General features: G+C 39.4%; 2 protein-coding genes across 2 annotated transcripts; one reads left to right on the forward strand and one right to left on the reverse strand.

Annotated features, from left to right (window-relative positions):
* The first annotated feature begins 205 nt into the window (after positions 1-205).
* On the forward strand, positions 206-2,757 carry LOC111606135 (heavy metal-binding protein HIP-like). The gene is made up of 6 exons (XM_023325810.1): positions 206-529; positions 627-689; positions 777-839; positions 968-1,030; positions 1,182-1,307; positions 1,401-2,757. Exons 1-6 carry the CDS (start codon positions 253-255, stop codon positions 1,679-1,681), a joined length of 873 nt encoding a protein of 290 aa, XP_023181578.1. The 5' UTR covers positions 206-252; the 3' UTR covers positions 1,682-2,757.
* pkd1l1 (polycystin 1 like 1, transient receptor potential channel interacting) lies at positions 2,194-25,194 on the reverse strand. Its single transcript, XM_023326790.1, has 49 exons — positions 25,013-25,194; positions 22,536-22,717; positions 20,926-21,209; positions 18,872-19,370; positions 18,552-18,720; positions 17,912-18,151; positions 17,682-17,814; positions 17,386-17,589; positions 17,015-17,196; positions 16,401-16,604; positions 16,104-16,267; positions 15,894-16,010; positions 15,646-15,816; positions 15,192-15,281; positions 14,931-15,110; positions 14,764-14,841; positions 14,544-14,686; positions 14,124-14,244; positions 13,884-14,022; positions 12,989-13,178; positions 12,856-12,912; positions 12,414-12,773; positions 11,928-12,329; positions 11,680-11,831; positions 10,928-11,028; positions 10,586-10,784; positions 10,374-10,457; positions 9,981-10,188; positions 9,286-9,392; positions 9,076-9,175; positions 8,873-9,001; positions 8,615-8,788; positions 8,122-8,308; positions 7,906-8,000; positions 7,526-7,824; positions 7,317-7,401; positions 7,070-7,210; positions 6,726-6,832; positions 6,533-6,643; positions 6,345-6,450; positions 6,100-6,162; positions 5,506-5,585; positions 5,164-5,398; positions 4,972-5,076; positions 4,630-4,767; positions 4,426-4,560; positions 4,102-4,317; positions 3,844-4,005; positions 2,194-3,510 (listed from the first exon to the last, which is right to left on the reverse strand). Exons 1-49 carry the CDS (start codon positions 25,192-25,194, stop codon positions 3,316-3,318), a joined length of 8,205 nt encoding a protein of 2,734 aa, XP_023182558.1. The 3' UTR covers positions 2,194-3,315.

Genomic DNA, 25,194 nt, shown 5'->3' on the forward strand with positions numbered 1-25,194 from the left:
ATCAGGTCTATGACATATTTTACGCTCTCACGTTTTTCTCTGTCCTACTTTGGAGGAACTATCAAAACAAAAACATTATGTCCCTTATCAGAAACATAATTCTTTATGTTTCTGATAAGGGAATTATCAGAAACATCTGCTTATTTCTCAGGCTTCTGTTTGGTGACCTGCTCTCTGCTGGTATAAAACACGGTGGAGAGCACGTCCTCCAAGATTGCAACACAAACCATCCACAGCAGCAGACGTTTCAGGATGAGAAGATCTGTCGTTTTTCACATTTTGCTCCTCTGTCAGTGTTGGACTTGGGCTCACAGCGAGGCGGACAGTGAAGCTGCTCAAACTGTAGCTCAAGGTCTCCAGGCTGAGATTCAAGGCGTTGAAATAAATCAGGCTGAGAGTACCAGAGAGACCAATGACACCGTGGATCTCTGGGCCGAGCTGAAGGAGCTCAGAGACATGACCATCGAACTGAAGACTGACCTGAAGCATTACCTGAGCAGGATAGAGGTGCTGGAGGAAGAAAAATTAGGTGATGCATGTCGCAAAGATAGATGTTTTAATTAGCAGTGATTACTCTTTAAATTCACAAATCTTCTGTACAATAACCCATATTTTCATGTTTGCAGGCCTTGAAGTCAAAATAAGTTCCATTGAGAAGGAAATGGAGGGAATCAAGAGGGAGAATGCAGGTGAGGAAGACAGACAAATATGGTAACCTCTGAGTTCAGGACAGAATGTGCTCCACTCACTGTGGGAAACATTAAATGTATTTGCAGAGTTGGAGAACACATTGAACATCGTCAAAAGTGAGGTGGAGGCTCTCAAGAGTAAGAACATGGGTGAGTTGAAAATGGGATGCATGTTCATGTTAACTCCAAATCAACTTGATTTAGAGTTGATTTTCACCTTGATAGGTTGCATAGATTCATTTTCTGTCTTCAAAGACTCTCTGCTGTACCTCTTTCAGCGCTGGAAGCCAGAATGACCACCAATGAGAAGGAGGTGGAGGAGATCAGGAGAGAGTATGAAGGTAGAATAAGCAAGAATTAAAAGTAAAACATTTGACGATGAAATAAGAAGAGTGAGTAAAACTGATACAAGGTGAAGTGGTTATGAATGTTGCTCTCTGTCTTAAGTGAAGTATTGTCACTCTCAATAAGAAAAAAAAAACATTCACACAGATCAACCAAAGGTGGTGTTCTCAACTGCCCTCACCAGTGGATACTTTGGACCCTTTAATACTGACGTCACGCTGAAGTTCAGTAAAGTCTTCATAAACTTTGGCCAAGGCTACAACCCATCTACAGGTACCAACCTGTTTCCCCCATACTAATAAACAACAGGCGGGAATGTGGGCAGATGGGCCGTGTTTATATCTCCTGCTGTTTCTTTTGTTCTAGGTTTCTTCACAGCCCCAGTCAAAGGAATCTACTACTTCAGATATACTTTGCTTGAGAAAAGAAAAGATATGTCGCTTGGTATTCATTTGTTTCATAATGGTAAGCATGTTATGGGCTCTTTTGAAGTAAGTGATGGTTCACATGAAAGCATATCTAATGCAATTATCCTTCAGCTTGAACAGGGCGATGAGGTTTACATGAATCTTTTGAGTAATCACGGTTTGTATGACGATGGAAATAATTACACCACCTTTAGTGGGTTTTTGCTTTTCCCCTTGTGAGGCTGTATAGAAAAAACACACAGACATTCTGTTTAGTTCACTGCCAGCAATAATAAAATGAAATTTTGTTCTAAGAAAGTAAAATGCACGTCCAGAGCTCCTTTTCTAGAAATAGTCACAAAGTGCAGGATGACTCGGGTAAAACCCGTTTATAAACGGTCCAAAACATATAAAACACTACATCACATTAAATCAGGATATGCACAAAAATGCTTTTGGAAGCCTCCATGCAGACAGACCTGGGTCAGGACCTTCTGACTGAGAGACAACAAGGATTTTTAATGTCATTATTTCACAGAATAAAAGCACTTTCCTTCTCAGAATCCAAGGATAAGCATTCAATATAAAAAAAAACGTAACCATTTGATAAACTTATGTTATTGTTGTAAAAAGGTGTGCTACATTTCTTCTAGATTAAGGGTTAATTTTTCCAATAGAGTACAACCTTGCTGGTCATTTGAAAAAAAAATACAACATTGTAAAGATGCAGTCAGTGCTAAAGAAGAAAGAACTGGTTGACAATGAATACTTTAATACATTCATTTCCCAGAGTTGCTTATAAACAATAATAATGGATTATGGTTCTCCTGGTTCGGGCTCCTTATGGACCAGAACCTCCACCAGCTTATATTGAGTTCCAGTAAACCAGCAGCTGTGATTGGTTCCAGCCTGCAGCTCAGGTCGTTTCTCACAAATATCTTCTGACCGAAGCCTTTCGGAGGAGGTCAACTCTGGGGATGCCATCCAGTTTTTAATTTTTAATGATTTATTTGAAATATTTTGGATTTGTACTTCAACCTCGGACCTGGTGGTAATAGAAAGATTTATTTGAGTGCACGTTGATATTTGCTTCAGGAAAATGCTGCAAGTCGCATTCTGTTACCTGAACAGGCCAGCTGCAGGAGGGGTTGTTTTTTCATGTGACTCTTGGGTTGTTTTATTCCCTGTTTTCTGTGTTTTCACCACAGTCTGTGACCTCAGACATTCCTGACAGAACCATAAACAGCTAAGAACTGGTTAGCCATTTGAAAACAATGTATTGTACATCACATGTTTTAATAAATCGTACGACTTCATCGGTGTCTTCAGTCGTTCTTCTTCAACCCTTGTCTTCAGATCGTTGATGTTCCCCAACATTCATTTCTGCACAGCTCACTTACGCTAGCAGTTCAAAGGAGCCGATTTCTGGATTTTGACTAGGCCGTTATAAAACCTTGCTTATTTCCTTTTTCAGCCCTTCAATTTTAGACTCACGGCCTCCAATTTGGCTCCGGAATAATTTAGCTTACAAAGGATTTCACTGATTGCAATGCTTCATTGCAGTCAATGAAGTCACCATGCCATAGAGGTGACATAAAGATTTTGGTTCTGATAGTTTTTTTAAGCCAAATATTGTGTTGTATACTTTATTGTCAAACATCCATACAGAAGAAACTTTCTCAGAGTAACTCTGAAAAAGTGAGTCTTGCTCATTGGTTTTCTAGCCCAGCTTTGAACTGGAACCATGGTTACCATGCTGACCAAGGCCAGTAGTAAGAGTTCAGACCTCAGTGTGAGTTTGCTGAGAGCAACAACTACTTAGTTTCCCCATGACTATCAATGAAGCCAAATAAATTCTATTTTCCATAACAGAACTATATAAGTATGTTGTTATGTTGGATAAGATGGCTGCTCACCTGTGTGTCCATGTTGGAGGACAGTGGGGAGGCTGGGAGGACAGGGCGGTCCCCGTCTCTGTACCGGATTGTTTGGTCCATGCTGTTGGAAAGGACGTCGAGTCTGAGCAACAGTTCGTCTATGGAGCTCTCCAACTCCTCAAGCACACAGGTCTGGAAAGATTAATGGTCTTTTACTGGAGGTAGACAAGTTTAGATGAATGATTGTATTTTTTTTTTCACAAATGTAAAATGTTTCTCTTGATCTAGCAAATAAAAATTATTGAATGTATATCTGACTTCTAGTCTTTATGCCTCAACCAAACTTACAATCTGCATTCTGCTAGTGAATAAAGATTCTGGTGACCTTTGGTAAGTAAATAAATCCAAACGAATTCAGTTTATGTGGAGTCATCACATGATTTTTTAAAACATTTATTTCAGTTTTACATGTATTTTAATACTATATCATCTCATTTTTAATTTAGCTTAATAGTTTTTCATTACCCTTTTTTTATCATAATCATCCATCCTTGCTGGTTTTTGCCATCCAGTGAATTCAGACACCTTCATTCTTAAGTAGTTTAATAGTTCCCCTGTGGTAAAAGTAATGTTCCTGCTTTGAGGTCTTCTAGCCATTTTCACCAATAAGGATATCACCCCAATTACCTGTAAGAAAGACAAGTGGCTGTCAGGGTGCAAAAGTTATTTAAATAAATAAAAAATCCTCTTTTAAACTCCAAAAGTTCAATTGGAAATATGTACCATCGCTGTGCGCACTGCAGTATTTGTCAGGAACAGAACGACCCAGTGAGAGAAATCCTGTCCTGAGCGGAGGCGGTTCTTTTTGACCTGGAGTCCACGGTAACGACAGAGCAGAGTCTGCAGGGAGTGAGGAACCGAGCTGAACGGCCAGCAGCTCCCTGCATGCAGCAGGTTAGCCGAGCAGGACAGCGCCAGCAGCAGGATCAGGCCTGAAACCTTCCAGGTGAAAGAGCATTAGTAAACAAAACCTTGTAAAGCGAAGGTTCTGCGACATCTTGGGAACTTATATATCAGCATTGTTACTGTATAATTTTTTTTTTTTACCACAGGCCAAAAGAGGCTGGAGAGTGTCTGTGAAAGAACTGCAGCTGAAGAACTTAATGTTCTGTTCATTCCAAGCAGAGTCACAAACTTTATGGTCAGGAGGAAGAGGACAACCCCCCACAGCGTCCGAATATTCTGCACAGACGAAACGCAAATAATAATGGTACAATAATCTACCCGCCATCCTTTGTTTCAGTCTCTCACCTGTTCCCAGCTAGCCGCAGCGCTAACATCAACACGTCCTCTGTGTTGGATCTGCAGCAAACTCACAACTTCCATGATCATGGTGGAGTGATAGATCAAACAAAAATAACAGATTAGAGTCACTGGCAGCAGACTGACCTGTAGTGGAGAGACAGAGCAGAAAAGTAAAGCGTTTTTGAATCATAATCAGGCATGTTTATGACTTTATTAAAGTATTTCAGGTAGGTTAACCTTTCAGTAAAGCTACTGTGGCCCTTTATCTATTAGTGTGTTGGATAATTTTAGTATGTTTCCCTGTTTAACCAATCCATGTGGATGTGATGGAAAATTTGGTTCACTTACATCCAGCCACATCCAAGGTCTTCTCCTGCATCCCATCAGCCCTCGCTGTGCAACAATGGACACTTGATTGCAGGATTGTAGTAGAATCAAGAACAGGAAGAGCAGCTGGTGTGGAAGAGAAGACATCACTTCAGTCCGTTTAGTTCCAGATTCTTCAAATGTGTCTCTGCCAGGTTAGAATGAGTAGTTTACCTTGGAAACCATGGCAACATAGTCCCATGGCGTAGGACTGTGTAACACCCTCACTGACTGGACTTTAACGGAGTGCAGCAGTACACCATCAGGGCTCTGCTCAGAGATCAGACTCACACTGCTAAACAAGTGAGGCGCAGGGCTGTACAAGGTGAACTGAACCTTCAGGGCCACCGTCCATCGGTTCATCCATCTGCTTGACTTCAAAATCTTGAGTTTTGATGCAGCTTCAGACCTGCAGAAAAACAATAAACAAAACAAAGCAATACACATAATGTCACAGAATCAGCATCAGCAGTTATTGGCATGAGTAAACAATGTTTGTGTCTGCATGGCTCTCACTTTGTGTGGCCTAAACTGACTGTAGGAGCTTTCTCTTGACACGGATGATCACATGTCAGTGGTTTTGTCAGCACAGGACTCTGGGATAAATTGAAAATGACGTTGAGTTTGGTGAACAGATAGTAGGCGTGTGAATGAAAATACATTTAAAACACCACATTAAACAAAAGATGGATAAGAACCAGGCTTTAGTTCCAAAAACTGTACCAGATATTTTACTGCAAAGATGGTGAAATTATTATTATAGTTGTTCATTCAGAATCTTGATGGATTCTGAACTGACCATGTACATCAGTGATCCGCAAATGTTTCGGCTTCTTTTCTTTTACAGTGGACAAAAGGCAACAAGTAAAACAAAAGAGTGTAAAGAAACTGTTATACTATTGTTTGGCCATTTGTGAAGACTCTTTTCTTATACCATTAGAGAGTATTTCATTTAAGAATATATTTGAAGAAAATCTTGTTAGAAATATATAATGGTTTTTTAAACAAATCATAGCATACATTGCCTTGAGGCTTCCCAAATAACCTTTTGCATTGTAGCATGTTTTAGATCTACAGGAAAATTTCATATTATGAATGTTTCTAATTTACCTGAAATATGCTGGAGCCATCTGTCTTCTGTATGATGGGCTCTCCAATGACTACGTGTGGCTGCTGAAAAATTATTCAATGCAACACTTTGTAAAAAAGAATCATCAATTATTCTTCTCACTATTAGTTTTTATTTTAATTTAAAATACGAAAAGTAAAACTTTACGTATATTTTATGGATAAAATGGACATTTATATCCGATGTTTTGGTGGGGTTTTTTTGAAGAATTTTTGACTTGGCTCACCTCGGGTTTTGCTGATGAATTCTGGTACAGGTAGTCGAGCAGACTCGACTGTGTCCACTTCCACCAGTCCTCGTGTGTTTTTATGGAGCTAAACGTAAAACTGTGTCTGTCAAAAAATAATATAGATGTTTTTATTCCATGTTTGTGAGTTATATCTGGATTGCGTCAATGCAATGGTTGGGTGTTACCTTATAAAGTGTCTCTTTACGGCCTTGTTGAGATTTTGATGTTCTTTCACTGAGCTGCCAGAGATTATACACACCAACAGGAGAAGCATAATGATGCAGGAAGAGAAATCCCTACATGAAAAAAAAAGGGTGGGGGGGGGGTAAATTCTTGTTTCGAACCTTTTCAAATGTACTTAAAAACACAAAGACAAACTTGAGTGTTTCCTGAATGAGAGCCTCTCTCCTCCTCTTTCCACAAGTTTTCTTCAGCTCTGCTGGAGCCGGCGGGCGAGCGAGACGCAGGTGCCGAGCCCTGAGCAGCTGCAGAAACACGGAAACTGAACATCAGCGCGGAAAACCCCTCTGATTATACATTCATCCATGTTGGGCTTGAGCTGAGGGATAACTTGACCACCAAAAAGAAACAAACAAGCTTAAAATGAAAATCCCCACAGTTGAGAGTATCAAGTTAATCCACAAGCATCCAAGTATTGTTGTATCACTTCATAAATATTTCTAAATTACATGGAATTTGAAACATAAGAGTCTCGTTTTCACCTTTTCCACAGATGAAGTCTTCTCACAGAGATCAGACTTTATGAACTGTTCTGGTACATCAGGATCTTTCTTGCTGAAAAAACAATGGTAGTCTGCGGGTTTCTTGTACCAAAAGCAGACAGTCAATGTCATGCCAAATATCTGGAGAGAACAAATAATAGAATTATATTATTGATGAATTCCAAGGAAGCACTTATAAGTTTGGTTAAAATATGTTTCTTTTTCACAGAATTGTTCTTGTTATTACCACAACTGGTTGGATGAAGAACATACAGCCAAAAAGAGAAACACAAAGAGAGTGTATCCAAAGCACAACCTGGCCGCTGCTGAATCTGACAGAAGACAATCCACACATACAAACATATTGTTCAAGTATTAATGATGTTTACCGCTGTTTTCTTAAAAAAAAAAAAAGAAAGAAAGAAAAGAAAGGTAAAGCTACAACCAGTGCTCTACCTCATTCCATTTGTAGCTGTGACCACCAAGCAGGAGAGAGACAACAGCGCACAGAGCGCCCAGTTCAGAGAATGACACCAGAACGATGGTGTCCTAAGTTTTTTTTGTTCGGTCTGCCCTGCATTTCTTCTGTTCGTGCAATCTTTAAACCGTTCCTGCTCAGGTAAGCGTCTTTCAGCTCTTCCTTTAGAAGTCAGCAGCAGTTTATGCAGCAGATCGTCATTTCTTGTCTGGATCGCAGACTCTTCATCCGTGCCTTTATTTTCACGAATGGAGGAAATTGAGTTGATGTCTGTATCCTACCGCAAAGAAATATGACTTCAGAAAACGACTTATATTACTGTGAAAGAAGAGTTCTGATACATTATTCAAAGGCCAACCTGGTATTTTTTCCTCGAGGCCTCCTGCTTCCACCTCCGGCGGCCATCCCAAGACAGATGATAATCCAACTCGCTGTCGTCTGCTGAAAAGGTTTCTGCAAGACGTTACAAACAAGGCACACGCAGCAGGTACTGTCACGCAAAAGGCAACGCAACAAAATAAAGCAACAGAAACCATGAAGCTCGATGGAACCAGAGAGTCAAATCAAACCTGACCCTGAAAATCATCCTGTGGAGTTTTCTCGCAATTTGCACGTTGAATTCCCGATCCCGGCCGTGTGTTCCCAGTCAGTCGAAACAGGAAAGATATGAGGGCTGCTACAGGCAACACAACCATCACACTTCGCAGTCCAGTTGTGACGGAAGCAGCCGACACATCGACGACGCCCACCTCAAATGGCAGCTGTAAGTAGGGAGAAAAAAAGAAACCACATAACTTGTAGTTGAGGCAGCCCTCTGTGCATTTCACTGAGATTTTAACTCATAGAAGAATAAATCGTAGCAAATAACTGTAAAGAGGACAAAAAAACGTACATGCTTTTCACATTAAATAGTGGTGTGCGGTTGCATTGAGCCACCTTCACTTTGATACCCCTAAATAAAATCCATTACAGCTGATCAATAAAGCGACTTAATTATTAAATGATATCCCCGGACATCTCTGTGATCCCCATGGTAAAACATGGTCGTCAACGTTGTTTCCACCCACCTGATCGTCTGTATGCGATATGATGACGGTGTTGGCACACGCATACCCCAACAGGAGAAGCAGGCAAACACTAAGCCTTTGAGTGCGTGTGTGTGAGCTGGGGCTGGGGCAGCTGTACACACAGAGCCACATGTGGAAATCAGCCAAGAAGTCACAGAACCTGAGAAGCAGCATCTGCATGAACACACAGAGAGAAACAGAGAGTCGCACTGTGGCTTAAATGAAGCCAGGCTTCATGTCTGCATCCACTTGCTGCACCTTAACCGGATGCATTTCCCCAGAGCAGACGCGCAGCTTCCTCTCCACTTGACCGTCGCCCTCGTTCACAGACAACCAGCGTTCACTGTCAAACAGCCATGAGCGCTCCGCCGCTGGCCCTCTATTCACCTGGTTTACAAGCAGTTAAACAGTTCAGCCGACAGACTGGGAAGACAAGCAGACATTAAACCTCTGATGTCTACCTCTGACACCACCACTTGTTTGAGGTACCAATCAGGGGAATCTCCAGAGTTGTCGTGCCAAACATGAACCCCCCACACTGGGCCCAGGCTGTCGGCCGCACTGTGGAGGCCAGAAGCAAAGCGAAGTTTCTCAGCAGTGTTATTGAAATATTAAGAAGTGGGGAACATTGCTATGCTGCTAAGAAAACATAGAGGTGGAGAGGATTTCACCTTAGTATGAAGGTGTCTTTTGTGTTTCTTCTAAACAGAGTGCACCCTGGGGCTTGAAGTTCTTTTGTTTGTGAGACGCCGTCTTCACCATGCAGCGTCATGTAAACCTATGAAAGTTAGCAAACAGAATTCAGCTCTTATATTTGTATGTGACTTCATACTTATTGCATTTCATTTAATTCACATTTCTTTTATGACAAAAAGAGAAATATTCTTGTTAAACTATATTTTGTTAGCTTCTGTAATTAAGACATATTTCTTACTTTCTTGTTTTGTTGCTGTGTTTGTCATTTTTTGTTGGTTTTATCCAAACACAGGTCACTTTTGTAAATGAGATCTTGGATCCCGATGAGACAATTTGTATAAATAAAAGGCAAAAATAAAAAAATAAAGAGTTGTATTTTTGGAGAGACTAGGGGTGTCTGTCAGATGCATACAGCTGTTTCTTGTCTTATGTACATATGGGTTGTGTGTGTGAAAATCAGTCCTCTAAATGCTTCCTAACTGATATTGTCTATGGTAATGCAGAACAATCTGAGGCATTTTTGCATGGAGACAATCCAACACAATTTCTCCATACCTTTCAGATATTTTTCTCTGCAACCATCACAAAACTGCTATTTGCAGATAAATGCAGAAAGATCACAGTCGGTTGTGGGAACAAAAAAAATGTTCATGAGCATGGAAAGGCTTACTTTTGCAGTCATACGGGCCGCAGAGCAGAGACCAGTGTGAATGCAAACAGCATAGAGGTACGGGTCTGCTGGATTGTTGTCAGGAAGAAAGTAGAGCCTTTGATTCTCCTTGGACAAAACTTCGGTTCTCTGAGACCAGACCAGCCCCAGGATGTACAGGACCAGCAGGACCGCCAGAATACTGAGCACAACTGGATCACTGGATGCACTGAGAAATACAGAAAAAACATGGTGCAGTGGAGTCCTATGGTACGGTTTTATTTAATATTTTCAAGATAAAACCTGAGCATTTTTTCCCATTGTCTTTTCAAAATATTGAAAATGAATCCCTAAAAAATTTATCACACTTTCTTTGTCATGTGAAAATGAGGTGGAAATGAGGGAAGAGGTCACCTGAGGAAGGGATCCAGATCTCCTGTGACCTGGCTAATCTTGACCTGTTGCTGAAACACAGTCAGTGGCCTCAGCTGGTAGCAACTAATATGAACAAAAACAAGATGCAAATCGAAAGTTTTACCATGGCGTTTTGTTTGGGGTTTTTTTTTTTAGACTATGTGGATGTGTTTGAATTCTGGAAGTCTGTCCGCACACAGACCATGCCTCACCTGCAGCTCACCGCAGAAGACGCGTCCGATTGGTGTGTCCTGCAGCCGTGGTGCGTCCAGGCCCCCTGCTGTCCGTCCCAGGACAAACACAGACTGCTGTCCACTGTCACGCTGTAGCTTACCTGTTCGCTTTGCAGCTTGCTTCTACGTAATCTTGCAAACTCGGCGTCCAGCAGCGCCATGTGGGCAATGCCTGCAGCTGGAAATTTTATGAGATTATTTGTTTTTCATAGAGCAGAAATTCTAGTGAAGCCAAAGCAATTCCAGTAACACGGAGTTGTCTAGAAGAGGAAGCGGGCTAAAAGTGATCATTAGAGATACTCTAATAGAGAATCCTCTTACCGCCGAGATAGGAAGGGGGCAGAGTTACACGGATGGTGTTTTGCTCCCACTGGTGAATTCTTTTCAGGTGGTGCATGCTGGGAGTTGGCCTCTCAAACATCCTGAAACAACCAGCAATCATGATCTAGTTTCATATTATTGTTGACAATGAGACGTTTTGTTATGTTTGTTGCATTTTATCCGGATTGGGTGTGATAGATCAAAACAAAGTGGCGCATAAAAGCACCTTGTATTGCCTTGTTGCTGGAAATGTGCTATATAAATAAAATTACCTTTGCCTTTACTTATAAAGTGGAAGTGGAAGAATAAAGGATGCGTTTTCAATTTTAATCCTGGGAGAGAACATGAGGCTAGAAAAGACTTAAGACTGGGGTGGAAGTTGACCTAAGCAGGAAAGTGGCTCAGTTAAAGTTCAGACCTAAATCCAACTAAGAATCTGCAGCAAGACTTAAAAAATGTGGTTCTAAAATGCTCGCTAATCAACTGTCTGATTTTTCTTTTTTTTACAATGAAGGCTTGAGAAAGAATTGTAATGCTTGGATGTGAAAACCTGGTAGAAACATACCCCAATAGGCCTGCAGATGTAATTATTATGAAATGTGGTTATAAATGTTGACTGAGAGATGAATCCAAATGCATGCCATACCGTTCAGATAGTTTTCTCTTTCACAATACTGGATTTTAACATTACAAAATGTGAAAAGGTTGACAGAGTGCTGTTTGTGTCCTTGTTGTGCAATCAACAAGTCTACCTGAAGAGAAGCATGATGGGAAAAGGCTTGTTGGGCAGCGGTGTGAACGCCACAGTGATCTGGATGGCCTGCTGCAGGAGCTGCTGACTGATGCTGAAGTTGTGGTAGCTGATCTGGTTATGAAGGAGAACGTACCGACCGGAGGGGCTCTCCTACAGCAGGAAATTTTGCATGTAAATCAGGCATGATGGCCGTTTGGTAGACACAGAGATCTAGACACCATTTTTGAGAGAGCGTAAAAAGAGTACATTTCTTTTTGGAAGTTGGATTTCAGTGTTGACTGGCTGAGGGAGTGAGTGAATCTGGATTTTTCTCCTGTCGCACTTAAACAGACTGAAATCCACCACCGGTCCGGTCGGCTGGGAAAAGGAGGCGAGAGTAAAAGCTCCCCCTGTTTTGAGTTGTGCGTCGTGGGGGCAAAGGTCGCGGTCGAGCTGAGTCAGCACTCTGAAGACGCAGGATTGCTGCTCCCCGAGTCGAGCCCTTCCAGCGCGGCGCCCAAACACGCTCTGGATCAGAGCAGCAGGCATGCGGACGGTGGTGAAGCCGCTCCTGACGATCAGAGAGGTTCGGTTTTGGGATGAAGCGAGAAGGTCGATGAGGCCGGCGGTGACTCTGTGCTGCTCGGCCTCATGGGGCGAAACATCCCTCTGGGAATAAATGAGTCAGAATGAATCCCAGTTGAGAAACTTGTTTAAAATAGTTTAAATTTGAAGTAGCACTCTTGAACGCACCAGGATCAGGTCTGCTGCAATCTGCAGAATCTCCTCCACAAGCTGCCCCAGCCGGTTTGCTGTAACCGCTCCTCCGTGTTGGCGGTGAGGGCCAGCGGGCGAGCTCTGTGCGCAGCTGTCAGATGCATTTTCAGGATCCTTCGTGTTTGGCGCTGTGGGGGATCCTGGCTCTAAAACACGGGTTTTGTTAAAAGAGGCTGCTGCTTTAGATGTGCAGCTACAACTTGTGACCACCTGGAGGCAGTATGACACCGAGTTGATCAGACTGTAGAGCATCTGCTGGTTAGCACTAAACTCAGGAAGTATCTCTGAAGCAGACCGGACGAATGTCGCTACACGTCTGACGCTCATGAATGTCACCTGAAAGGGGGAGAATAAAAATGGTCAGAAAACCTTTTTATCATTCAGGATATTCCCTTTTGAGCAGACATTCATGTCTCACCTGATTAGTAACTTGTAGAAGCTCATTGAGAATAATGATGCTGTCAGCAACCGATTTCTAAAATCAAAGCCATAGTAGATATAACAGACTGTTGCAGACTGAATCAAGCAGTGCAACGGCTTTGTGTCCGAACCTCATCACGCCCTTTGAAATCGCATAAAGTGTGAATGAGCACATTGCGAGTGTGTCTCTGTGCGTGTGTGTTAGCCTCAGCATCCTGGCCCAGTTTGTTCAGGACGCTGGTCAGGAGGCTGACGTAGTTACGGATCTCAACAGGATTCCCAAGCCTTACTAACGTGGACAAGTTCCTCAGACTCTCTGAGCTGCAGGCAAAAAGAAACAATACATGTTAGACTCCTCTGTAGTCCTGCTGATTTAAAAAAAAAAAAAAAAAAGCTATTAAATGGTCTAATTGATGCCACTTGTTGCAACAATGCTTCCAAATAAAGTACTTTTTCAGAAATTATCATTTTCTAAATATGTATATTTTTTAAAATGTCATCAATTGTGATATTCTTGTGAAAAAGAACATAAGTAAATAGAACCTGATGTTTGCCAATTATCAAAATCTAATATATCACCAAATATCAAAAAAACTATTATCAAAATCTGTCCTTACAAAAAAGTAAAGTCCATTTTAAAATAGTGAATGCCAAAATTCATAGTTGACTTTATCACTAAGCTCTCATGTGGATGCTTAAGTCAACACAGAAATTATAAATTCTTACTTAATAAGTTGTATTTGGTGTCTGCCAAAATATAAACTGCTTTATAAGTCATGTGGGCTTGGTTAATCTCCAATGTTTTAAATTCCCCTCAAAAAGCACATAAAAAAAAAAAATCTAAAACATGGTTTAAAAAATCTATTTAATAAGCTTTCCTTTTTTATTTTCTTCCAATTTTTGACATATGAAGTATGTCTTGTCAAAAAAATTTTGAATTTTAAAAATTGCCTTAATAGTTCTATTGTTTGGTTCTAAATAAAACACAAATGTCCCGGTGAAGCACTGATGGACTTTGTTTCTTACAGCTCCAGAGCAGGATCACGATGAGTCGGCGAAGAGGATGAGCTGTTTCCGATGAAGCTTGGTCTGACTCGGACGGCGACAGGACACGGTTTGGTGGCTGATCCAGAGCTGCTGCTTCTGATTTCAGTGTAGATTTTTACTGAAGAAATACAGCAGCAAACGAGATTATTCAGTCCAATAAGCCTCAATTTAATGAGGCTGATGAGTGTCAAACCTCACTAATCTGCGCCAAATGTTCACCTTCATGGTCATCTCTGGGGTCACCAGAGGGCAGGCTGAAGTAGTACAGGAAGTCTCTTCCCTGGTACATCATCCTGGGGGGTCTGCCTCCTATACTGTAGCTGTACTTGTACTCTAAGTCCTTATATCAACACAAAGACACTTATTTAAACTAAAACTTCAAAGTTGTGGGGGAAAAAAAGTCAAATTTAAATGGTGCTCTGCAATTCTGATGCAATTGATGACTTTTCCAATGAAAGTGTTGTTAAAAATTTAAAGGATAAAACTTGCCAGGGTGTGTTATTCAAGAATGGAAGACCAAATTAAAAGATATTTCACATAATGATAACAGAAAATAATTTGGAAATAGATCTCATGGATGAAGCATGTGATAAATAAAGTGTTAAATACACAATAAGTTTGCCAGCACACGTTTCAGACCTCCTGTCCTGAGGTGCAGAAGATGCTGAAGGGAGTGTGTAACTCCATCCCTTCGACGGGCTGAACCTGGCACCTCACACCTTCTGGGACCGGGTTTGTTTTTAGGAACAGCTGAGTCTGACCGATCCAATTATTTTGAGACTCTAGGAAAAAAACAAAAAAACAATTAAAACAACCTTGATAATCTATTTTTCTTTAACACATGGGTGTTAAAACTTACTGGCAGTGACCTGCAACATGTAAATGCTTCTTGGCTTCAGGCTGAAGGCCCTGAAAATCAGCGAAGTGGAGGAAATTCCTGAAATAACCAAAGATGCTAAATTAAACATCGAGCAGGAAAGATTTGACTTAAATGATATGATTTTATGAAGCTTCTGAAGGCTCCACCTGTGTAAGTGTAGGACTCAAATAGGCCTGTTTCTACTGCATCTCGGTGGAAGTCTAGCAAAGTTGGCTCCTGAATCGCTACAGAAGGTTTGGGATCCACCAGGTTACTTCCCTCATTCTTGAGTAGCGTCAGATCAGACTCCGAGTTATCAATTGGACTGAAGCGCTCAGTATCTATACCTAGTAAAGTAAGAGATTCATTAGACAACAATCTTGCACAAAAATGGAAGACAGATGTTGTAGGATTGTTTTGTTTTATACCGTAAGATCTTCCTGCTGATACCCCTGAATCTCCTTCCTCCACACTTGGATACGGAGCATCATAATCATCAGAACCTGTTGCTGAACTGACTTTTAAAAAGTAATTACAGTTGGATTTTGAAGATTGTAAACAACATAATATAACACATAACGTAACGTAACGTAGCGTAACAAAGCATCATTAGACAAAAAGTGCATGGAGAAATAACATGGCAACAACTTTTTTCTTTCTGTGTCTGAGTAAAATTTGTACAACCACAACATGCACACTGGCTACAAGGGACTTCTAAGCCAAAATTAATATCTAGTTCCATAATAATTCATATTTAGTTCCATAGTAAAGGGGCTTTAACCTGCTAATATAATTCAGGAAGTTTGTTTTGAACAATTAAACTGTGAGCAAAGCTAAAAAAAACCCATTAAATTTGGAAGATTTTACTCAAATATTATTTACCTGGTTGATGCGCTACATCATCGGCCTCCATTAAAGGAAAAGCATATCTCCAGTCGGCAGAGGACTCACTTTGGATTTCTCTAGAAATGCCACTGAGGCTGATGTGGTCTAAAGGCAGTCTACTGTCTTGGTCAAGGACAGAAGTATGGGAAGAACCAGACCTTGACAAATCTAAAAGGGGAACAAACAGGGCAAGTAGATTTAGTGGAAGACCGTATTTTATTACAATCTGTTTCAGACTAACGCACCAGGTTGATCTGGTTTGTCTCTGCTTTCCTTTGAGATCTCAGGAGTCAGGGTGGATGTGGTGGGATCCTCCAGAATTGCTGAAGGGGAGCTGACATCTACTGTGTAACAGAATGGGACTGGAAGAGAACCAAAACCAGGTCAGGATATTTTTACATTCATTAAAACCAGTGAAAAGCAACAATAAGCTGATCAAATTGATCTTTGTTTACCCTCTGTGATGGGTTTGGATGAAGCGTTGACCAGGTAAAGACTCCATGTGTACTGAATGAGTTCACTGTGAATGTTACAGTCCTCACAAAGTGCATGGATGGAAAATGACTGATCCCAGTTCATATAATCTCCCTGGCACTGATGGCAGAAAACGGAGACCTTCCTGGGTACAACATGTTCAAATCAATTTTATGGTTTAGCCCACTGCTGCTTTTAATGTATTCAATCCTGTTCGCCAGTTAGTCATACATATCTCTGTGGACGCATCAGTTTTATTTCAAGGAATGAGCAAATACCCAGTCAGGTGTGAAGTGACTGTGAGGAAAGCCTCTGATGAAGCCGAACGCTCTCCGCTGAAGACTGTAAGCGTGAACTGGAACTGGTCAAACTTGGGCTTCAGCAGACTGAGAGGGAATTTCAGCTCAGGGGATGAAGTGGGAATGTCCTGGTCAAAACAGGAGCTGGTGATGCTCGAAACTGGTTTGCATGTCCAACTATAACTATGGAGAGAGAAAAATAATAAGAGGAAGCAATGATGACCTTCCAGTTACTGTTAAAGCAAATACAACCAATCTTAATTATGGTGGAAGGTTAGCAACTTATTCCTACTGCTTCCAACCAAAGGTAGTCTACAGAAATCAATGATCAGAAAACAGAAGTAAACAAATAAGAAAAGTCCAATCAAACTTATTTTGCAATTCAGTCATTAATGTTCATTGTATTCAGAAGTTTCTGAGCCTTCCTTGAACTCTCAGAAAATAGACCAAGCAGTTGCCAGTTGGAGCTGCTCCAGGTTTAAAGCCTGCTAAAAATTCATGTATTGTAACACTGCCATGAAAATATTAATATATTGTGTCTGAATCATATAAACCTTTGCCATTGAGTGTCTAATATGGATGAAAGTTTGTACCTGAGAGGGTTCTTAGGGAAGTCTGGATCATAGGATTTCTGTCCATCCAGGGTGACCACATTGCTGCTTGTTTTGCCAATAAAGACATTGGTGCCACCCTGGATGAACGCCACCGGAGGGCTTGGCTTCACTTGGAAAGCCACAGTATAGTTGCTGTACACCACACTGCCAATAACTTGAACCTGGAGAGGACAGAAACCTCACTTGAGTAGAAATCAAAGATGCTCTGGTATGTAAATATGGGATTGGGACATAAATGTGGGTCAAAGCCTCAACTACCTAAACAAAGAAAAGACAAAAAACAACTAGAGGATTAATTTGAGTTGGACTCTTTAAATGATTTTGGTTCTCTTCCCCATTAAACAACTTACTCTCGCTATGGCCATGTAGGTGTCATACTGCAGGAGATGGCTCTGGAGAATCAGGCTTTGTCTTTGTGTGTCTGTGTGAGGCAAATGAATAATCTGGCCTCCAGAACCAAGTAAAGTCCAGGAGTAGCGAAGGCCCTCTGATATGTCACACTCCACATCTGACTCAAATGTCACACCCAGATGGATAACTTCATGTCTCTGAAACTTAGCACAAGAATGAGGCTTAACTTCTTTGACACTAACCTATTAAATAATCTTCTTGTATGATGAGGCTGAAGTGGAGTTACATCTTGTACCTGACGTTTGAGCGGACCCATGTTTTTGACAGGTGGAGGCCGACACGGCCGATCCACAACAAAGACGTAGCTGCTCAAAGACGCAGAACTGATGAGATTGGACGCAATCACTTTGACTGTAAACTCTCCCAACCTGCTGACACACAACACAAACACTCAGTGCATTATGGAAAAGAGAAGCTCTGAAAAAATACAACAGTCTCTAAATTCAGTGAAACTCCCTGGCTTGCCTGTGGAAGACATGACGTGTTGTGCTCAGCCCAGGTCTGGTTGTTCCATCTCCGAAGCTCCAGATGAAGGTGAGGTTGGTCCCGACATTGACTCTGCATGTTACTGTGAGAGTCCGATTCCTTAAGACCGAGGCCTGGTGATCCAGCCTGCTGAGCTTCACAACTCTCTGGATCTCAACGGGAAACACATCCGAGGTGACCGACATTTGACCCCAAGATGCAGCCGCTACCACATTGTAACTATGTGAAGAGAGGAGGATAAAAATTATGTCTAAGCAAGAAACATTATACAAAAAAAAAACTGTACCAGTGAAAGCATTTTTTCTTTCTTTACTGTAAGATATGCTATAATGTGATTAAATGTGACATGACAATGCAACATATTCTGAGATGATACGAAATAATGTAATGTGATGCTATGCAGAAATGTATTAAACAATCCATTCATCCATTTTCTGCATCAGCTAGGCCTTGTCCTGGGTTTGACTCTCGGATCGGGTATGATACGATACGATATTTACTTTATTTTGGACAGATAACTGCTTTCAGAAAAAAACCCAAAAACAAATCTATGAATACATAAACAAGCTTATAAGTAGAAAGCATTTTTAAATTTGCATATTTTACAGGTGATTCGTACCGTCCAGGGTTGTGGTATCTTTTTGTGATGGTCCTTAATCCAGTTCTGGCTACTTTGGAATCTCCAAAGTCCCAGAGGAATTTTACAGGATCAGGTATGTCAGTGACAACCAGGAAGACTATGTCTTTATTTATGGGATACACTTGCCGTTCTGCATAAATCCTGACATCTGAGGGGGGAAAGAAATCAATAATTTTGTTCAGTGCAGAAATCTAATAGCCTAAAAAAAATCCATTCATGCAATAATTCTTAAAAACTGTACACAAATTGTAATCACTCACAAGAGAGTTACACTTCTTTAAGAGTGTTTCACTTCTTACCCTTTTCCTTCTCACTCTGAGCTGGTGGTTGCTCTGTTGTAATATATTTAGCTTCTGACTTCCTTTTCCCCTTGACACACATTATCACACTTTTGCTCTGAAAATAGACTTGATTCTCAGCTCGCACCTGATTTGCAACAGGCCCGCTGCGGGTGAAAAGCAAAACCACTGTTGCCTCGACCCCTGCGGTGCAGCTGCTGCCTCTGTACTTTGCCTTTGCATTAACCAGCAGAGAGACAGTCGCAACTGACTTTCCTGAAATGCTACATGAAACCAGACACGTTTGGTTTGATGTGACCCGTTTGGCGAGGTCGAACAGCAGCTCGTGGTTACAGTGCTTCTCTGTGCAGATACAGTCTCTGGGATTATCAGAACTGTGGTTGGATTCTGCTTCCACTGTGAGCTTCGAGAGTTTGCTGTTGTCAGAAATATCACCTGCTGCCGTCTTGTTGTCAGACACATCCTGGCTGCGGTTGGAGATGAAAAGACATGCAACTACCTGCAGGACAAAAGGCGCATAAAGATCATCCGAAGCTCAACGATGTGTGATTAAAGGAGGGCTTGTTGATGCTTGAAATGTAAAAATGAACCTTAGTTTTATATAGAACTAAAGCCTTTATTCTGTATGTGCAACTACAACCTCAGGTATTTTAAATGGAAGACATGATGTTGAGATTTTTGAAGAAAATAGGAATTTATGGATTAGTCTATAATGATTCATATTTGACTTAATTTTCCACTTGAAAACATGCATTTGTTTTGTACACCAAAAGATTTTGTCATGACTTTAGTTGCAAAACAGCAACATCTGGCCTTTCATACACACCTATTATTATTGTGACAATATATTAGCCAAGATGGTTGATAAAACTTTTATATATATATATATATATATATATATATATATATATATATATATATATATATATATATATATATATATATATATATATATATATATATATATATATACATAAATAATGATTTTTAGATTTGTGACCCATGTTTTGGCTTCTTTTCTTTACATTACTAGACACAAAAACATTTGTTTGTGCAAGATTTTCTTTTTTCTTTTTTTGTTTTCAATTGGCTGATTGCCCACAGATTATCGGCTTTAGCTACCATCTTTTACAAAGGATTAGTAGAGTATTGGTGGTAAAATTATTTTGAGGAGTTTTCACATAATGCAGAAACTAACCAGTATGTACTTGTTAACTTACATACATGTGTGTATCAGTCTCTGAGACTGGATAATACAGTCATAGTATTTTATTTTATTTTTTCTTTTAAGTTCCAGGGTTTTATTGTAAACCTCCTGTTTGACCAACGCTGAACACAGTGCACATCAGCAAAGTGATTGCAGCAAAATCTATTTACCATACTGCACTTATTATGCATATAAAAAATACTGTAGAGGTTTACTAAAGTGAAATTAAAGAGGTTTTTACATGGTTAAAATTATTACCTTTTTCATATAAAAATGTTGACCGATTTGACATCTTCAGAAAATAAAATATCCAAAAATGTCCAGTTCGATCGATCGATAACCTTGATCATTACAGGTTTTTATTTATTCATTTGTTATAGGATAACACAATATATATATATATATATATTTATATACATTTTTTTGGATTTACTTCATGTTTTTATTTTAATTTGTCCGACAAGTGAATAAACAAATATGCCACCACTCTGACGTGACACTAAATTAATGTTCAAAATATTTTTAAAACATGGAAACACATCTTATGTCTTGACATTAGATGGACAATCCAGTCATAACATAAGCAAAAATTCACACATAGCTGATTTTCTAGCTCTTTCTTTGTCTTTTTCTTTCTTTTTTTTTTTTTTTTTTTTTACTGATTCTCCTTTGAAAAACTTGCAGAGTTGTGTTTGGCAGCATCAATAAATGTTTCAGAAATTTCTATCTTGATTCTGTCACATTGAGAAGAGATGCCTTTCTCGTGTAAAAACAAATAATAATAACAATTTTAAAAACGAGTTTCAAAAAGTGACCAAAACAAAAGTGTTCATACATCCTGACTCACCAAAATGCTTTTCAGGCAGTCGGCGCTTGAAGGATTAGCTTTCTCTACATCCTCCAGTATTTTCTCTCTCTGTTTATGTGTTAAACCCCAGCAGAGGAGAACTTCCCCGCCTTCACTCATATATGCCTGCTGGGTGACAGTTTCGGCCTCAACAGGCTTTCTGTTGGAGCCTAAATGTGACGAGGGACGGCAGGAGAGGTTATCAAGGAGGCCTTGACGTAAATAGCTGCCAGGAGAGAGCGCTGAGACGGAGAAGTGGAGGGTGGAGAAGGTGCTGTGAACGTCTAACAGGAGAGTCATAAACAAGCAGATGTCAATAAGCATTTAAAGAAACATTACTACAAGGATGTTATAGTTCCCTGCAGTTTTTAACATCCAATCCAAGGACACAAAAAAGGGCTAATCACACAACACAGGATGTGAACCTTGACCTTTGGGAAATATTTCCAAAAGAAATACCGGGACATAAGAGCATAAAATCACCAGTCTGGAAGTCACAATAACAGAGGGTTCTCTTAACTACTGAAACATTAATGAGACAACTTACAGTTATGGATTAAATCATTTAGGAAGCTTAGAGACATTTATTATTTAATAGTTGACTTTATATCGGATGATTTACTTAGGTTTTGCTTATTGTACATTCACAATTCCTCAGTTTCTCACATTTTAGAGCTTCTATATGTCTAATAATCATTATTTTATTAACATAGTTTCACAGGTTGTGATGTGACTTGTTTGCATGTTGTTACATTGAGTTTGATCTTTGTAAACTACTTTGAGTTTTTTAGAATCTGCTATCTGCTTGGCTAAATTATGTTATATAGTTTACATTTATAACATACATTTATTTATGTTATAAATAAATAAATAAATAAATAAATAAATAAATAAATAAATAAATAAATAAATAAATAAATAAATAAATAAATGCCTATTTATTTATGTTATAAATAAATTTGTGTTCATTGTTTACAATGTGTCTTAAATTAAATTAAGTTAAATTAAGTTAAGTTAAATTAAATTAAATTAAATTAAATTAAATTAAATTAAATTAAATTACATTTAATTTAATTTAATTTAATTTAATTTAATTTCAGGAAGCGAGGTTTGATAGAATTTACTATGTCTTTCAAACTTGTTGTTACGTGCTACTTATATGTAGCTATTTTCTCAGTTGGATAGGAGTGTTTGACTTCAAATCTACAAGATACATCATTTATACAAGACATTTGACATCAAAAGTTAGAATAAATAAAGTCCACATTTCTGTATTAGCAAGTTTTTACTGGTGTGTATTAAGATTTGTATCTGCAATGCTGAGTTTCTTCAGCCACAAGCAGACAACCATCATAATTAACAGAAATAAAGGACTGAAAACATCAATCTGTGTGTGTATGCAGTGTGTGTCACTTGGCGAATCGAGTTATTGAGATAAATAAACTTTTCTTATCTCCTGAAAATGACTGCATTTTCACATACCCATAGAGTAAGCCATCCCCCCCCCCAAACAACCCTGCTTGAGTCATAGCGTATTTTTAGCACAAGAGAGTTTTGCGTGTTGTAGAAACTGAACAGCTTCAGCTCAGTAAATTACACTAACAGCTGACCTGTGCTCTGCCTCCAGCATCCAGCCAGCTTTCCAGAGACTGTCACTCCACACGTCCTCCCTGCCTGCTCTCCCTCAGGACATGCTGACAAACTCATATAGAGAAATAATGGTCCTTCGCTTCGTAACTCAGATCCTTCTTGTCCACTTCCAACAATTCCAAGAGGCACGTAATAGATGGGACTGAAATGGAAACAGACAGCTGACTTGAAAAGTTGCAGAAATATTTTTTGGAGTCTTGGAGGATCAAGGAGGAAAGCGAAGACCTAAAAATAAAAAATAAAAAAATAGAAAAAGACAGCGCTTTTTCCCACCTTTGTTTTTCACTTCCTTCTATCACGTCTATTGTCCCCTCTCTAAGAGAAGAGATAAAACAAGCGCTGACCAGCAGAGTGTGAGGCTGGTTTCCACAGCAACAAGTCTCCAAAGACAATGCTGCATACTGGCACCTTGAATGAAACAAAAACACAAGCAATGATCAACAGGTTGCAACAAATATCTCACTACTTTTTAAAGACATGTTGACAAACTAAGTATTTATCCAATGAAATTGGGGTACAGCTAGTAGCCTATGCATTTTGTTTATGTAGATTTTAATTCATGGGTAGAAATATGATATGTTAAACATCTAAATGGTGCCTACCATTTTTAATGTACTAAATTAGTTGAATTCTATCTGATAATTAAAATATTATTTGTTAATTCTGCTATCTTAAAGAAAAAATAAAAAGTTAAATTTGCTTATGACTAAGCAAATTTAATCACATAAAATGTGACTAAATTGAGACTAAACATTTTTTTCCTGATGGCTGAGCTAAGATGGCAACCTCTGGGTTTGGAAGCCTAACTTGCTAGCAAGTTTGATTTTAGGATTAGCGCTGTTGCTAAGCTAGCAAATGCTGGATAAAAACTTAAATTCTTGCTATAAAACAAAAATGTTCTCAACCGTAAAGTCTTTGACAGTTCTTCACTTATTCTAATAATATATCGATTTACAACATAAGTTAAGTAATACAAATATATACAAATTACAGTTCTTTACGGGACAACAAAGATTACGAGAACAAGAAAGGCTAATAGTTGACTGAGCCAACATCGAGCTAATTTCTAATCAAAATCGTTTGAAATAATTTGTTACCAAAATAAAATAATTCAAGTTGAACATTACATTTCATGTATAAACTATAATGCTTAGCTAAATTTCCGACTTAGTTTATTGGTTAATATTTAATAACCTCAAAATTTCCGTTTTATAGTACTCTTTCCAACAACATGTTTTCAACAGAATAGTGTTTGAAGAGCTATGTTTCTGTTTCCATCTAACTTCAAACTGGTCCAAAGATCAAATACTTGCCCATTTAAGTCTTCTGAAGCCTTTCTTTTATGCAAAAAAACAAAAAAACAAAATTGGGACTTAAAAACAGATTTCTAGAATACAGATGAACTATTTAGCTTTTTTAAATTTATTTTTCTTACAACTAAAAAATATTGCCTTTTTTTTATAAACTAACAATTAACATTCAAAATGCTTGATGAACTGAGAATGCAGAAAAGCAACAGAGGCGTAATATAAGTCAAAAGTGTTTTAGAGGATTACTTAAAAAACCTGCTTGTGATCAAATGTTATGACTGGACTTCACAAAAGCAAAGGTGCACTATAAAATAGGATTTTAGAGGGTACCAAATATGACTTGTTAAAATGATGAACATCTTAATCATTCAGATGAAGATGTGCAGATTTACATGTTTGTTTGTAAACATGGGTTTTATTAGCAATTATTACAACATCTGCATCAATTAACTGAAAATGTTTCCTCAGTCAACTGTCGGCCATTTTCACAGTAACAAGCAGAGAACAGTAAGGCTGCTTTAATTGGCTTTTACTAAAAGAGCAAACATAGTAAGAGTTAAACGCTCTCAGGAGGCTCATGGCTGGGAAAGGCTGCTGTACTCAAACAAGAATTCAAGTTTCTGTCCAACCTAACTGGTTCAGTGGAAGAGCTAATTCAAAAGGCAAACTTGCTACAACAATAAGCTTCTTAATGCTAAGCAGCTGTTAACACAGTTTAGCAGTTGTTGTACCAGAAAAGTTGCATCACATTACATTTTTTAGGTTACACTTCAAATGTTTTTGCTCAGTAGGCTTGGCTTAATTGTGAACGGTTATGAAAATAAAGTTAGCGCCCTGATTTCTTTTGGCACAGCTATTTTAGCTGCATAAGTAAATGTGAAATACTGAATGGTATTTAACTAATTTATTCAAATTTATTGATTGCATTCTAACAGTTAACAGATTTCCAGTGTATCATGCTGCAGCATGCAAATTGTTTATTTATTTATTTTAGAAACTTAGACTTTTTTTTTTTTTTTTGCAATAAAATTTGGTTTCTAACAAACAAACAAAAAAAAACAAACAAACACAACCTTCACGTGTGCTATCATGCTGAGTCCTGACTGGAAGCTGCAGCGCCAACTCACCCCTCGCGCAGGCAGTGCGCAGAGCAGCTTCCCGGGTCAAGGTCACCGGCACCCGTGGGCGTAAAAGCCCGGACGGAGCCGGTGTTGGCGCACCGGACGAAGCACAGCGGAGCCTCCTGACCCGGAGGCGAGGAGGAGGCGGCGAGAGCGAGGATCAGTGCGCGGAGAAGAGCGGCGGCCAT

The sequence above is a fragment of the Xiphophorus maculatus genome, chromosome 21 (genome assembly GCF_002775205.1).
Source record: "Xiphophorus maculatus strain JP 163 A chromosome 21, X_maculatus-5.0-male, whole genome shotgun sequence".
Classification (NCBI taxonomy): Eukaryota; Metazoa; Chordata; class Actinopteri; order Cyprinodontiformes; family Poeciliidae; genus Xiphophorus; species Xiphophorus maculatus.